The sequence below is a fragment of the Uloborus diversus genome, chromosome 6, assembly GCF_026930045.1.
Source record: "Uloborus diversus isolate 005 chromosome 6, Udiv.v.3.1, whole genome shotgun sequence".
In the NCBI taxonomy this organism is placed as follows: Eukaryota; Metazoa; Arthropoda; class Arachnida; order Araneae; family Uloboridae; genus Uloborus; species Uloborus diversus.
The window spans coordinates 162,234,581-162,251,916 of NC_072736.1; the positions used below are offsets into that span (position 1 = coordinate 162,234,581).

Here is a 17,336-nt window from a genome sequence, read left to right on the forward strand (position 1 = left end):
AAATTGTTATACAATCCCAACCAAATGATTATTTACATAATAATACTTAATTAACAAAATTTCACACATCATACATTCAATTTAATTACATTTTAAATCAAATGTTATAATACTTTATTTCAGTACTAAAAAACACAACTTTTTATTTTATTGTATTTATTTTATTTTTTTTTTATTTATTTATTCTTTCAATTTTATTTTGATTATAAGGCTCAATATTTAACTGCAATAAAAATAAAAAGTTATTGCAGTTATCACAGGTTAAATCCATGATATGGTCCTTAATTTTATGTATAAACAAAAACAAATTTTAAAGCTTCATCATCTTTGTAAGAATTGTGCAACACATACTTTTACCTTTATGTGCTAACTTTTGTTGAATTAGGTTTTAAAAACAACCTTTTCAATTATCAAGAATATACATAATTTTTTAGCAACCGAAAATTCTTAATCTTATAAGAATATGAACAAATTCCAATAAGTACCGCAGTTAATATAAATCTCATTCAAAAACCTTTCAAATGTTTTAATAATATTCCTGTTCAAAATACAAGAAAAAAATCAGATCATAGAGTATAAGGCAACATTATTAAAGCTTTTCATAAAACAATTTTTTTTTTTTTGTATTATTTCATCAATCCTCCATTGAATCACTATCACTTTCCACGTCAGAGTCTTCAGTAATGACACGAATACGTTTCATAGTTGCTTGCAGAAGAGAAGTGAAATCTGTGCCGCCATTTCCTCTATCTGGTTTCTTTCCTGAAAAAATCAATTATTTTAAGAATTCTATACACATTGTACATTTTATAATACAGTGACCAGAGTTGGCAAGGTTTTCGACACTATGGTAAAAACCCTGGTTTTTACTGTCCTGTCCAAAACCCTTGTGTCAAACTGTATTTTTAGAGAAATTGTATTTTGTGAGAAAACATCAAAAACAGAATAAAATGCATCAAAGTAATGTTTTGTATTGAACATTTATTCAATGTTAACATACAACTTATTTATGCCGCTGATTTTAATCTAGTTACAGAAGTTGAATTCTTGATTTAAATTTGTATATTCATAAGCTTATTTTATTTATGTATTTATTATTATTTTTTTGATAATGGTAACCAAATTTACTTATGCTTGTGCATGTGTGCAAATGAAAGCAGGGTTGGCAAGGTTTACCATCCGGTTCAATACTTTTGTGTCTCAAACTATTTTTTGAGAAACCATATTCGGTGAGAAAATATCAAAAACAGAACAAAATGTGTCAAAATTGCGTTTTTTTTATTATTTAATATACTTATTTATAATGTGAACATTCAAGAATAAATATATATCTATATATATAACTTATATATACAGCAGATTTTAATCTAGATATGTAGAAATTAAATTCTTCATTAAATATTTCAATTTGTATGCATGAGTTTTTTCTTTTTTGTTTCCATAAACCAAATTTTTCGACATCTATGCATGCAAGCAAACAAAAGTGTTCAAAATATAGAGCAATAATTGATTTAAATGCAATAAATGACAGTTTTTTGTAGTTACAGAATGTATTATATTAAAAATATGAACTTAAAAAAGAATAGCACAAGTTTTAAAAAAGTGTTTAATCATCAATTTCTTGTTCTTTAATCTATGATTTAAAAAAAAAAATGTTAAAACATCACACAAAAACCATTAAAAAAAGCTTTTTTAAATATATTGTACATTTAATAACATTCCTTTGAGTTATAAATGGAACTGAAATTATTTGTCTTGGTAGCTATGTGAATTTCCTTTCATAACTCTACAACTGTTACATAAGAAAGTTTTTATGTCATAGAGTTATTGGCAATTTATTTTAAGTAAAATATTTCTTAAATGAAAATTTTGGAGAAAAGTATTATCAAATACTCATTATATATATAATAAACCTCATTAATATTTGTGTTTATGCATTACGAATATTGTAGTAAATACAAATTGATTAGATTACACCCCTTTAGCTTCAGCATAGTTTTGGACAGTTTAAGACAGTTTCAGACACTTTTGGACAGTTTCGGATGGTAAAAACCTCCTGTCCTGTCCTAAACCAGTTTTGGACAGTCCAAAACCCAACCCTGACAGTGACCTCTCACTTATGCACGATCGAAGGGGACAATGAAATTTTCGCACAAAAGTGAGATTTGCGCATAAGTGAAAAACCCAAAAATAAACTTAAATGCAATAAGTTAACATCAGCAAGGGTGCCCATATAGGGGGCAAGTGGGGGGCTCAAGCCCTCCCTTAGAAATTAAAACTTCCTTGCTTTTAATGCTTTTTTCTTTACAAAAATGTAAAAGCTTTTCTTCTCCAGCTATTAATGAATAAGGTATTGGAAATAAGGTATTGGAACTTTAATACTAATAGTACACTACTTACACTAATGATTAAATAAGCACATAATTTCCGTTTATGCATTGTAATTTAATAAAAATGTAAAATTTGAAGTTGTACATTTTGTCGTCTTTCATACTGTACAGTAAGTAGGCGAATTCCACAGAACTTAAAAAATGTCGCGTGATTATAGCTATACAGTTGAATCCCGCTACAACGCGATCCGACTTACGCGAAATGGCTATAACACGAGTTTTTCATGAGTTATGAATTTTTTATTGTTGACGCAAGTTGCTCGCTTGCAACATGAAATTTTTTGGAAAGGAGTGGCGGAGCCTTAGAATGGGCTTCATTGACACTAAACATTGGTTTGGTGTATGGACTTTCATCCCTTAGCATCACTGAAAGCAGAAGTTCACACACTATTAGTCTAAACAACGCTTTGCTTTAGTTTGCTTAAACAATTATAAAGTGCTTCGAAGGTAGCACAACAGTTAGTTGTGCTAGAACTTCAAATTCAAGAAAAAGAAATCCATAAAGGTTCAAAATTTAGTTTTAATACGGAAGCTCGCAGAGTAGTGTTTGAGCAAAGTACAAATATCATGAAAATGGAAGCTGCTCTTTCATCGTGGCTTAAACAGGCCAGAAATAGGGGTGTTCTCACCCTGCATAAACCATCATTTTCATCATTTTAAAAATTATGATTAAGTTTACAATATCTACTGTTCAGTGCTATTATAATGCAGTAATGTACTTAATACAAGTACCCTACTGTTTTAATTCATGTATCTCGTTGATTTTGTCCTTCATAACAGTAATTTACGTTAAATAGTAAAGATTTTTCTAAAATACAGTTAAAAGTCAGTTCTTTATAAAAGATACGTTAATATATAGTTAAGAAATGGTTTGAAACAATTTGAGGGGTATTAACACGCGTCTGAAATAATTGGGTATGCTTATAAAAAATTTCTAAATATTCATTGTTCCACAACGCGAAATTTCGACTTACGCGAGGGGTCTTGAAATGCTTCCCTCGCATAAGTCGGGATTCGACTGTAGTCTACAAGGATGCAAAAGATCCTCGATACGCTACATCAATTCTTACCGCTTGACCACGACTTTTAGTGATGTCAGCCCTTTTGTATGTCAATCACAACACTAATTCCACCCCCAATTGCACACTTGTGTGAAAAAGAACGCGCATTCTTAGAAGAATCTGAACAATGGAATAAAGCCGTGTGAATGCATTCCAAGAGACAGAACAAGAAGGGTACAAATCCTCCGATAAGCAAAGCGTAAATAGGCGATTTAACTAAAATTTGAAAAACTTTCATCTCGCATAAGTGAAAGGTACATTTTAGGTTTCGCATATAAATGAACGAGAGTTAATATTGTTTTCCTATATCGCTGGCCGGGCCCGTGAGAAAAATGTGCATAAGTGAAAAACGCATATAACGTAGGTCGTGTAAAAGTGAGAGATCACTGTAACTGCTTAGAGTAAATTAAATATACGAAACTGGTTAAATCACTGGTTAAAACAAGAGCAGTCTAAAAAGATCCATTCATTTTTAACAACATCCCAAAATTTTATTTAAAAAAAAAAAATCTATAACAAAATGTTCTAAAGCTGCTTGACAATAATTTAATTTTGTTAAAAACTGAAAAAATGCAGTTTGTGCTTAGCATGGCAACATAAATAATTTGAGAGTTTGTTGATGACTATTATTTATTTAGATGCGGATATTTTTTCCCAATGCACAGATGGGAAAAAACATGCGATGTGAGCTTGGGTAAAACATTTTCAAAGGACATCAGCTAAAACTGAAACAGGCAGGCTTAGCAAAATCAAAATGTCTTCACATTAAAGTTAAAATAGCAAGTTGTGCTAGTTCTCGAATGGAAGTATAGTAGAGTTTCGAAAATCCGAGTCTCGAAAGCTCGAGGTCCGGCTTAATCTGAAGTGCTTCATTTATTTTTTAAATTATACATTTTAGTAGCTCAAAATTTGATTTTCATCAAAATCTGAAAATAGAAATATTTTGCTGCTGTAAATTTCGTTGAATACGTACAGTAAATAATAAAACACACCAAGAGGTTGGTTATGTTTTGGTTGCCTTGCACACATAAATGCGCACGGATATCGAGAAAAAATTAAGTTAACATTTGTTTAGACGCAATTAAAAGGAAATTTATATTAAAAGTTTGAGTGATAAATTTCTGTGAAGACAATAGCCCCTTGTCTTTATACAATGAAGTAAAAATTGCCCCTCCTTATGTCTTCCGAGTAGTGTAAATATTAAATCCGGAAGAGTTTTCCGGATATTCCGAGTTTTCAGTAATCTGAGGTGAGGTGAGACCCAATTACCTCGGATTTTTGAGACTCCACTGTAATCATCTGTTGAAAACTGAAACAGGTAGGCTTAGGAAAACCAAAATGGCTTCATATCAAAGTTAAAATGGTTTAAAGTCTTGAAAATCAAATGATGCTAATTCACAAATTTCAAGTGATCATCTCTTTTGAAACAAATAGATGATCACCAAGGCCGTAGCCAGGATATTTTTTCGGGGAGGGACATGGTCGAGGCAAAGGTTGTTCCAAGACATGAAATCAAGTGGGGAAATAGCATTTATAAAAAATATGTTCATTATGTTGTTTGCAAAAATTAAATAACAGTGTATTTAAAAAATTTGGATCAAATAATTATTATGATTAATTATTTCATTAATATTTGATAACTAATTTATAACCATCGGAATTATTTATTTTTGAGTTCACAAAATAAGAGGACTGCGTACGCTTTTACGGTCTATAACACTTGATACAGTGTTTATTACATGTTTGCAATTACAAATGCATGCGTCGGGGGCTTTTAGAATAACTTTCAGGCAAATAAGTGAAAATAGTCACAGTTGAAAAGTAATCTACAGTCACCACCTCAAAAAATAAATTAATATTTTTGAAGGCTTACTTTTTTAAAATCTACAAAATTAAGCAAAAGTATGATAGGATTAAAAATGATCGTTTTGATCATGTAAATCTGTTACGTCTCTTGCTGAAGTGTGTATCAAAGAATGTTTTTAAAATGTTATCTGTTAACAAAAGTCTTTAGCAATCAGTAATGGGCCAAGGTGTGAAAAAATGAGGACTTTTTGAAATTTTAAAAACAAAATTGTATGGTGGTGTGGAGGGAGGGGCGAAAAGAAGAAGAGGTCTGAATGAAAGAAGATTTGTTTAACAAGGCCAAGAGATAGTGAAGGAGGAATCGAAGGAAGAGTTTTGATTAGATAGTCTTCGTTTCTTTATTTTTTGGAGAGAATTTAAAATTTCGGGGGAGGATTTGTCCCGACGGTCCCCACCCTGTCTACGGCCCTGATGATCGCTTCAATTGAAAATTGAAACACCTAGGCTTAGGAAAACCAAAGCGGCTTCATATCAAAGTTAAATTAGTTTAAATCATTGAAAGGCAAATCATGATAATTTACAAACTGGAGTGATCAGCTATTTTAGGAGTACAACCCCGATATGTGCGAGTTCTGTCCCTGGGGACTGTTGATTTCTGCCAAGCTTTGGCATGGGGATGTGCATCTCGAAGCGATTTTTTAAAAATTTGATTTTTTTCTTTCTATGATTTTATTTTTATCACCACTGGTGGATTTAATTCCTCTGCACTGAGCAAATTACCATAACATGGACGAGTAAACTACCATAACGTAGACGAGCAAACTACCATAACGTGAACGAGCAAATTACCACAACATATCGGCTAGAAAGTTATCATCCATTATTTATAAATATACAGACGAACCAAATGACCTTATAATTTTCGACTACGGGCGAAGCTGAGCAGGTACCGTTGATAGTAAGTAAATAAAAAATAGAATCAGAAAAAAAATGTACTGAATATACATACCTATAACAGGAGCTTTCAGTTTACTTCTGATGGACAGAATTTCTTCAAGATTAAAAGGCTGTGCAGAATTGACATTTTTCACTTCTTGCAAAACAGGCTTCTTTAGCTTGTTCAACTGAGAAGCAATGCCGTCTTGTGTAATTTCTAAGTTGGACTTTTCGGGCAATTTAACACAAGTTGAAGAAGGCACTTGGTTCTGTTTGTTGGCAGAGGGCTGTGATGAGGGCGGTGGCGGCGGTGGTGGTGGAAGAGGAGGAGAAAGAGAAGGGGGAGGTGGTGGAGGAGGAGGAGGGGGTGGTGGGGGAGGTGGTAAAGCTGAAGGCACAGAGGGAAGCGAAGAAGGTGGAATTAAAGGCAAAGTTGTAGGAGGAAGAGGAGGTGGTGGTGGTGCTGGAGGTAGACTTGAACCAACGTCATCCGTCTTTGAACTTCTAGTTTCAGAGACTTTACTATTTTTCCTAGGCACATTTTTCACTGTTTTGGGTGGCTTTTTTTTCGATGAATCGGGCTGAGTGTGTTTAGAATCTTGTAGAGAAGAAGTTGAGTCATCAGATTCAAAACCACTTTGATTCATGGATTCTAAATGTAGTGCTTTCTGCAAATAAAACAAAAAATCAACATACTAGTATAGTATATATTTTTTTAGTAAGCATATGCACTCAATACATTTTTTAGAAGTTATAAATTTTACATTCAGATGAACTTTTAGTTGAGATAAGAATGTAATTTCAACATGCAGAGGAAGTTGAGCAAGCAAAGTATGACAGCATGCAACTAGATTTAACTAGAGTTTATAAATAACAGAAAAGAAACATCACCAAACAGTTTTTCATTGAGTCACCTGATTTTGTCTTATCTTTTCAAATAAATTAATTAACATAAAATTGTAATTAAAAATAAGACAAATGAGGAGGTGCTATGCAAAAGCAAACATATCAACAAAAATGCAAAAATGTGGTAATGACAGATTTTTACTTTTCAGCCTCATTCCTATAGGGTAGTCTAGTTGGTTTCACGATTTAAAAAAATCATATCCCATTATTTTAGAGCTTTGAAAACAGACGTTCTGTGCCTAAAAAAACACATCCATGCATGTGGCCAAGGCAAACAAGAACAAATCCACTGCTGCCTGCTTCAGCCAATGGGAAGCTGTAGTTTGATCATATGACTCCCACATTGCACGCATGGATTCAATGTTAACTATAGATTAAATTCAAATCATGGTTGCGAGAAAAGTTATCAGTAGAAACAAGAAACGCAACGAGAAGGGTCCTATCGCAATTCATGATTCCGAAGAAAAAAAATTAGAATTCAAGATCTCAAAAAATTCATTTTTTTTGTCCCTCCAAATTTATCTCATTTCAGACCAAATTACTATCTAACTCATTTTATATGGCACTGCATATTTCAAAGTCAGTCTCCAAATATTATTTTGAAAGACAGCAAAATGAAGAATGAGCTTCATCTGTTGAGCTTGACTCTTATAACTGGAATATCTTTTACACCTATTAATGGCAACATATCAATTGCTCCAGCATATAGGCATAATAGTGCCGATTGCACCTCCCCAGGCTACAGCCCTGGGACAAAATATCTATATACAGTCGACTCCCGCTACAACACGATTCGACTTACACGAAATGGCTATAAAGCGAATTTTTCACGAGCAACAAATTTTAGAGATAACGCAAATTCAGGGGCGGCATTTCAGCATTTCATTTGGGGGGTCGAGTTTCTTAAATACGAATAGTCTCAGTATGGAACAAAACACATATTGGCTAACAGCAAGTAATCATGGTATGGGGGGGGGAGACTGCATAGTTAAAGAGCCCCCAGAAAAGATATTTGTTGTTGCGAGATATGTTTTTCAAAAATAGTATGTATTTTTAAAGAGTATCTATGAAAGCATAATATGCATGAGCAGCTGAAATGTGTTTCTAGCGGAAGAAAGTGATGAACACTCATTAAATAGTCACACTGAAAGTACGAGCGTAACAATGAATGTAAAATACCACGGCATTTCCTTATGAAGTCATACAGCCACACCATTGCACGGGCCTCTCATAAACCATCGTTACGCAGAGCACACAAGAACGATATACTTAGCCTATATGAAGAAATTAGGTCTTTCGTTAAAATTAAACCATGATTCTTCATCAGTTTTTTTTCTGTTCCGAAAAGGCCGGTAAAAGCTTGATGAATTTCTAATAATTTAAAAAACGGAAAATACTTGCTCTTGTCTGGAAATGTGTCAAGTTTCATCAACCATTACGAAGAACCAGCAAGATTGTGTTTCAACTTTGATTGGCGATTTACGTAAGTTGAATTTGCTCACTTTTTATTATTCCTCTGAAAAGATTTGGGGGTGCAACCGCCCCCTCTTGACCCCCCTATTTGCCGCCCCTGCGCAAATTCCTCTCTCTAAACATGAAAATATTTAGAAAGGAATCGTGGTGTTGAATGTGGGCTTCGTTATTGACTACTAAATATTGGTTTCATGAACTTCAAGCTGTGTTAGTGTGTATAAACAACCACTCCACATTTTCCATTATTTTTTTTTTTTAATTCCAAATACAAAAGTGATGAAAAATTGAGTCACCTAAGCACGCTGTTTCATCTAAAGATTGTGAAGATGGAAAGAAAAAGAGAATCGAAGGTAGCACGACATTTAGATATGAAAAAATCTTCCATGCGTACAACTAAAGGTTAAGAAAAGGTAATCCGTAGAAGTGGAAAGAAATTAGTTTTAATATATTAAGTTTGCAGAGTAGTGTCTAAGCAAATTACAAAACAGTATGAATTTGGAAGCTGCTCTTGTATTGTGTATTTTAAAGACCCCGGAAGAGGGGTGGTACCACAAATGGAAACGTTATAAAAGTAAAGGCGAAGCAACTATATTATTCAAAAATTATACAGTAAAACCTGTAAAGTTGACCACCTCTGTAAGTTGACCACCTGTCTAAGTTGACCGCTTTCGTCAGGAACGGAATTAGTCCTATCTTATATAATGAAGGAAAACCTCTGTAACTTGACCACCTCTCTAACTTGATCACTAATATACACCAGCTTTGGTTTGGAGTATTGTAAAAAACCCTTTGTAAGTTGACCACTAGGCAAAAGCATTAGATTGTACTAAAAGCTCCTTCAGTCATGCCTCAAATAAGTAACCAGGCATTTTAGAAAAACCTATAAATATTTGTTTCCATCGAAAAACATTGGGCTCATGTTAAGTCCCAGAAAAAGCGCCAAAATTCAATAAGGAGGTATTTTGTTGAAAAGTAGATTACCATGGTTAAAAATGTACAAGAAAAAAAATCAAATGAAGAATTTGAGTCACTTTTGACTTGTTATGAATCTTTAGGAATTGTTAATATCAAGTAAATAGTTTTTTATAAGCAATGAGGCTTTTTTTTTTTTTTTTTTTGATCGATTCACAGAAATTTTAAATTTGTATGATACTTTACGCGTCATTCTGGTAAATAATCTCTAAAAATATTTAAGCAACATTTTTTCTTATTGTTTTAAAGTAATGTTAAACAATGACAGTGAGTTTAAAGTATTCCAATTAGTTAAAAAATGAATGCATAGGACAAGAAACAACAAAAAAAAAAAGAAGTTTTCATAACTACCCTCCATAAGTTGACCACCTGTCTAAGTTGACCACCAAAGTACTGCACCGCAAGTGGTCAACTTACACAGGTTTCACTGTATTAGAAATAACGATCTGATTTCGCAGCATAAATCGTCTTCTATTTTTACTTTCTTCTATATCTAATATATAGAAGAAAGTATTGGATTCGTGCAAATTTTCGAATTTCGAATTTTGACGGATTCGAACGTTTTGAGGTGTGCTGAGTCCATTTCGACCATTTTTGGAAAATGTCTGTCTGTCTGTGTGTGTGTGTGTATGTGTGTGTGTGTGTATGTGTGTCACGTCTGTGTGTGACCAGTTTTTTGTGGCCGCTCTACAACAAAAACTACCGCATGAAATCGAACGAAATTTAGTACACATATGTGCCCCTATGTTAACTTGTGCCCATTAGTTTTTGGCGCGAATTCCTCCAAGGGGGGTGGAGCAATGGGACGTTTTTCGAGTTACGCGTGCTTGCTATTCCTCAGGAAGTAACTGGCGGAATCAAACAAAATTTGGTCCATATGTTGGTATTAACAGGAACAGGTGCTGATTCAATTTTGGTGTCAATAACTCAAACGGGGGTTGAGCTATAGAACGTTTTTTGTCGTCAATTGTGACTGCTGTATCTCAAAAAATAATGAACGGAATGAAAGAAAAATCTATCGGCAAGTAGCCCTTAGTGGGTATAAGAACTGATTTTATTTTTGTGTCAACAGCTAAAAAGTGGGTAGCGCAATCACCCGTTCTTTTTTTCCATTTTGAGTGCCCTATCTCAAGAAGTAATGCTACGTTCTGGTTGAAATTTGGAATATATGTGAATCCATATGTAAACAGGCTTTGGTTCAATTTTGACGCCGATCGCTCCAAGAGGTGTTGATTTTTTTTTTTTTTTTGCGAATAAAAATATTTTTATTAATGCAACAATAAGAAAGATAAATCGTAATAGATTGTCGTCTGCGTATTTCTCGTGATTTTAATTGTATGGAAATGATAGGAAATATTATCTCAATGATTTAAAATTTTTAACTGTTGCCATCTTATGTTTGTTAACAAATAAAATATTTGTAATTAATTCAAGCAAGGCTTTTAAAATAACTTTCAATTTTCGCTCTTTGCTTTGCTTTTGCAATAATTCAGACATTGGGATAGTCGTCAAGTTTTTGCATGTGTAATTTTGTTTTTGTTGGGAATATTGCTTCCTCGTCAAGCATGGGGAGGGATCAGAAAAAAAAAGAAAAATATAGAAGAAAGTTTCGTGATGGCCACAACATACTAGTAATTGTATGGAAATGATCGGAAATATTATCTCAATGATTTAAAATTTTTAACTGTTGCCATCTTATGTTTGTTAACAAATAAAATATTTGTAATTAATTCAAGCAAGGCTTTTAAAATAACTTTCAATTTTCGCTCTTTGCTTTGCTTTTGCAATAATTCAGACATTGGGATAGTCGTCAAGTTTTTGCATGTGTAATTTTGTTTTTGTTGGGAATATTGCTTCCTCGTCAAGCATGGGGAGGGATCAGAAAAAAAAAAAAGAAAAATATAGAAGAAAGTTTCGTGATGGCCACAACATACTAGTTAAGTTATAAATATAAGTGCATGTACTGTACAGTACTATTATAGTGCAGCGCTTTATTATTACTACATATTGTACATACCGTACGGTTTTGTTTTATTTCTTCCTCTCCCATTGATTATTGGTTTTGTGCATCGCAACAGTATTTTATGTTGAATAATACAGCTTTTTTAAAAATACAGTAAAAATTCTGCTCTATATGTAAGAAACTAATATATAGTTAAAAAATGGTCTAAAACAGTTTGAAGGGTGTTTAAAAGGGTCTAAAATTATTGGGTATGTTAATAAAAAAATTCGTATGCACACACATTTCCACAACGTGAAATATCAACTTACGCGATGGGTCTAGGAACGCATCCCTCACGTAAGTCGGGACTCGACTGTATTGTGCCCCCCATTCAGCTGTATTTATTTATTTATTTTAAATTCGGAAAAAAAAATCATAGAATGTAAATAAGACAACATCTTTAATGATTTAAAAAGCTACCAGGATTTGTGTTTAAGAATTTAAAAAAAAAATAGAAGCAGATAGTTAGAGAAACTAAACATTCCAAAAGGAAGTGACTTTTTTTAGTTAAATCAAGCACAGAACATGTTCAACTGATTGTTTTGATAACAATAAGCAAATATTTTTGTATAGAAATACAATTCCCTTAAATCCCAAAAGATGTGTTCATACAATGAAAGTTAGAGATATTTAAATGAAGCATGAAAAAAAATTGGCTCCCCCTCCCCCCATATGTGTAACAGGTGATTCATCCTAAATACACTAAGTATTATCATTTTTTCTGACTGATACTGTGAAATCCCACAACAATGAAATAATTTTTCAGTCTTAATTTAATTTCCCTTACATTACAATGAGATACCCGTTACAAAGAACAAAATTTGCATTGAAGTTTGCTATAACAGGATTTTATGGTATTATATAACTTAGCAAACGCTCAAAAAATCTCACAAACAACAAAGTAAATACTAACTTCAAACTAATATTTGGAAAGTAGTGTTTGTGTGTGTGTGTTTTAACCCATTCCTTGCCCCGGCCGATTCAGGCTCGTCGCGAGAAAATGGTTCCTAACTGCCTTCGACGAACCTGTGTCTAGCAGTTTTTGCTTTGGCCGAATATGTGTCGGCGATCCTTCCAGGGGCAGAACCCTGTTATTGCGCTTCACTGTTGGGTTCTGGTGCTTTGAGGGGAGCGGTAATCGAGCTCCTTTCCTTAGACAAAAGGGATGAAACTTATAGTGTTTCACGAAACTTGTAATTTATTTTATTTTACTAAGATATTAACCTTTCAAGTACACTTGAATAGGACACTTATAATGCTTCAAATAATCAGGCATTATATTTTTATCTTTTCGGGGAAGCTTTGTTTCTTAGCATTCTGGCATTTGAACTCCTGATGAACATGTGTGAAAATATTTCCTTACACATTTGCCAATATTTCTATGCCTGAATAAAGCAAATAAACAGAAATATTTTTTTCTTGTTATCAAAAATCCACCTTCTTAACCAAGCATCCTTCACTAAATTGTTCATAATCCTCAAATTTTATAATTTATTTTACACAATATTATTTTTTTTAATTATCTTACATATCTTAATTTTGTACAAGTATGTTCTGTTTTTTTTAATAATTATAATTTGTTTACTACGCTTTTTATTTATTTGTATACTATTATTATTTTAATTATGTATTTATTTTTAAATCATGATATTTTCAAACGTAAATTATAACTTTTTATATTCGCGGCACCCTTTGATGGATTTTTAGTGATACGGTTTTGAATATTTTTAATTTCACAAACAAAAATTACGACGACCGCATTGACTACACGTAAAAGTTGACCATGCAAAACATAAAATAGATACGACAGTACAAATGAAATGATAATATCTTGAGTTCTTTTCGCTTTACTAATACGAAACAAAACATTTCTTTTCTCCCTTTCTTTTTCAGATTTTATTTATTGTTTTAAAATAGCTCAAATGTTTTAATTGCACCTTCTTTTATGAGATTTTAAAAATAGAAATAAAATATCTGGTTTCTTTTCAATAATCAAATTGCTTTAATTAGTAAATAATCCTATGAAACTAACTAAAATTTATCCAAGTATGTTTTTTAAAAAAGAAGAAGAAAAAACAATCCGACTCTATTTCAAGCAATATTTTCTTTTTTTTCTTCTTCTGAAGACATGTTCCCAAACACAAGCAGTAAAGCTTGCTTTGAAATTCCTTTCTGATTCAAAATGTTTTGTTGTAAGAAAATAATGTGGAAGGGTTGACCACAAGACACCAAGGGGGGCACCTCTTTATTGAATCGACCTCTCCCAGGCTGTCTGTTATTTCTCTCTCAACTGGGGGCTTTTAGTTGCATGCACAAAAGTATCCTTTAGGGAAATAGGGGACTAGCCGCAAGTTTTGATCTTTTGTAATCATTTATCTTTAAAATACTTCCCACACTTGAGCAACTGATATCTGGGCACTCGGAAGGGATTTAAAAGTCACCGGAAATAACGATAAAAGAACCAACCAGAAAAGGTATGTCTCTGTGTTTATTGGTCGTTTTGAAAGGTCACAATGTATCAAAAGGCACCGAAGAATACTTTTTACCCTCTTAGAAAAGCATTCCCACAGTTAAAGCGTTTTTGTCCATTCAATTCCCTTGCTCACAGGTTGGATCGATCAGTCAATTGTTTGAAGAATATTTTGTTAAGCCCTTTTGAAAGGTAGATCATCTTGCATTTAACAGTTTTGATTTCTTAAGTGTATAAAAAGAAAAAAAATTGATATACTGAGATAAAAGCAAAAGGAAGAATAAATCAATAAAAAAATTAGTGTTATAAAAATAATTGCATTTCGTCCTATACTCTATTGTCTATTATTTTCCTGTTATGTACTGTGTAAATTTAATGAATATTTCAGCACATATTAGCAACCTTGTATTTCATTGCACTATTTGATTCAGTGCCAAAACACTAATAAAGCGAAGCAATTTTCGAATGCAAGCTGAACAGCAAAAACAACATCAAAATCCCGATAGCAAAATGGGGAGAAAAGTGCTAATACAACGCAGCAAAAACGAACTCCGTTCGTTCTCTGCGGCATGCGCGTTAAGGGGTTTCGGGCTGATCATGGAATGGGTTAAATAATACTCTTATACCTGTGTAGGATTTACTAGAAATAACTGCATTAAAAACTTGGAATTCGAGTCAAAAATCTTACTTTTCTGTACTCTTTAAGTCTTTGTAGAGTCTTTTTCCTCTCAGAAGCTAGCTTATCTTCTGATAATTCTTTGGTTTTAATTTCTTTTCTTTTCTGTGTCTGTAAATGATAATTTCATTAAGAATGTAATCTAAGCTCGGCGCATCAAAATATTTCAATAATATTATTACATGATGAACAAGATGTTAGTTCAAAACTAAATGTGGCTGTAGTCCAAAACTAAATGTGCCTGTTTTCCACTTTACGAGCATAAATTTTGTAACTTTTTTTTCCTTCTCTCTCTTATTTAGAATAGACACCAAGTTATTTCCAAAACTCACCTTTTGCAATGTTTATTTATTTACTTATTTATTTATTTTAAAACAATGTACGGTGAAGCATATGTTTCCCTTTTGAAAGTCTTTATCATTTAAGCATTTTCCTAATCCGTTCTGGCATATTTTATTACATACCAACGCGCAAATATTACAGTGAAGCACCGTTTATACGTTTTTGAAGGGACTGTATGAAAAAAGTGTACAAATGAAAAAACATATCATAGGAATAGGTTAATGTGTATTAGACTCTGCAGGGACCAAATTTAAAAACGTATAATTGATAAAAACCTATAAAAGAGAAACTTATAAACAATGCTTTACTGTATATGTGTTCTTTTTCATAAAGTATTTTTTTAAACGTATAGATGGTACTTTACTGTACATCTGTACTGTTTTAGAAGAAAAATAAATAACTGTTATTAAAATAGCAAATTCATTTTCTCAAAATGATTAAAAGTGTTATAGCTCAGTAATTTTTACTTATTTAGGTTTTTAATGAAAAAATTTAAACATTATGCACATTTTATAGGTATACAAACATTCAACTGATTAAAAACAAAATTTAAATTAAGTGTATAATTTAGTCATCCAAATGGTAAATACTAAAACTAAATAGATAAAATTAATACAGTAAAACTTTATGTACATTACTTTACGAAGATTTTCATTTTCGAGTAGAGTAAATTGAAAATTTAAATACTTATTCCATAAGAACCACATAGTTTTACTGTTTCATCATTTGCAATCAAGAAAAAAGATTAATATTTCAAATTAAAACAAGAAAAAAAAAATTGTCTTAGTAATCATTTATACACCAACAGTGTGACAGGTGTTTGCGACTCTTTCTTTGATGTAAGAAATACGTTACTTTAAATTCACAGAATCAGTCACTCAACTAATCAATCCTTTACCTTCATCAATTCTAAGTCTGTGAAGAAATTATTTTGTTTTACATTGCATGATTTTTCTTTCTTAAAATTAGAATAAAGGACTTGAATTACTGGACGATACTTTACCAATACATTCAAGTCTATAAAATGTGTACAGATAATTTCTAGTGTTATTCCGTCAGTAAAAAGAACAGTACAGTAAAACCTGTCTACAACGATACTGCTGGGACCTAAAAAAAATATCCTAATAGACAGGTTATTGTTAAAGACAGTTTGATTATTCATGCTGACATTTTGCTGGGGCCAAAAAAAAATATTGTTGTAGACAGGTTATCGTTATAGACAGTATTGTTATACACAGGTTTCCCTGTATTTCTTTCACAGCTGCTACTGTTGAAAAATTTTCATCTATTTGAAAAAAGCTATAAGGTAATTGAAGTTTTTTAAAAAATTGCACGTTTTTCACACCAAAATTTCTTTTTATAAAGGCTCCTCAAAAAACAAAACTGACTGCTACATAAAAATAAGTTTTAAATTTCTTTTTATACCATAATAATTTTTTTGGCATGTATTCAAAATTGAGCAAAAACTTGTTCAAATGAAAAAATGAAACATAGGACTGAGGTGTCCCGGAAAATATTTTTTAATGCGTTTTTTTCATTTTGGACTATTCCCATAAAAGTTAAAAGTTACTAGTGGCAATGACAAAGCTTCATCCATCTCATTACCCAGCTTTATAGATTCTTTTTTTTTTTTTTTTTGAATATTTATTGAATTCATTTACAAGCGCACTTTTAATATTTCTTATTCATTTACAAGCGCACTCTTGTATAACATGGTACGTGTACAATTTGAAAAAAATTGATTTGCATTTTTGCTTCAATCTAATGTTTTTAATGGAAAGAAAATAAAATTAAAGTAAAATTTGGCAAACGATAAATAAAATAATGTAGCAAAGGAAAATTTTTATAATTTTTGTTCATGTTACATTTTTTGTTGCTGTTGCTCAGACAAACTTTATTGCTGCACAGTATTTCAAATTTTCTTTCTAATAGTATTGTAACGGATTCGGTGCGACTTCCACTTTCTTGAAATGAAGACACAGTTCTTGATAAAAACACAGGAAATTTATTTACACTATGTACAGGAAAGATCTTCAACAACTGCTAAATTATTCATCAGCAATTAAGCAATTATCACACAACACCGTAAACTCAACGTTTACACACGTATTTACTTCCAAATACGAAAACAACACAGCGAAATGCCTCGCTATAAACAGAGCAGAAATGCTCTCGGTTCGAAATATCAATCGAAACTAACTGTTTATCCATCGCTAACGGCTTAAATACACCGAAAAGAAATTTCTCAAATATTCCACACGCTTCTGTAAAGTAGTAGACCGTTATCAATGAAAAGAAAGAA

At 32.1% G+C, this 17,336-nt stretch overlaps 1 protein-coding gene across 1 annotated transcript in view; it reads right to left on the reverse strand.

Moving 5' to 3' along the window:
- Positions 1–242: 242 nt before the first annotated feature.
- The window catches only part of LOC129225054 (junction-mediating and -regulatory protein-like), a 35,723-nt gene continuing 18,629 nt past the window's right edge, over positions 243–17,336 (reverse strand). The window contains exons 6-8 of the mRNA XM_054859599.1: positions 14,705–14,803; positions 6,267–6,861; positions 243–762 (exon numbers count right to left, since the gene is read on the reverse strand). Coding sequence (XP_054715574.1) covers positions 635–762; positions 6,267–6,861; positions 14,705–14,803 — 822 coding nt within the window. The 3' untranslated portion in view covers positions 243–634. The remainder of the gene's footprint in view (positions 763–6,266; positions 6,862–14,704; positions 14,804–17,336) is intronic.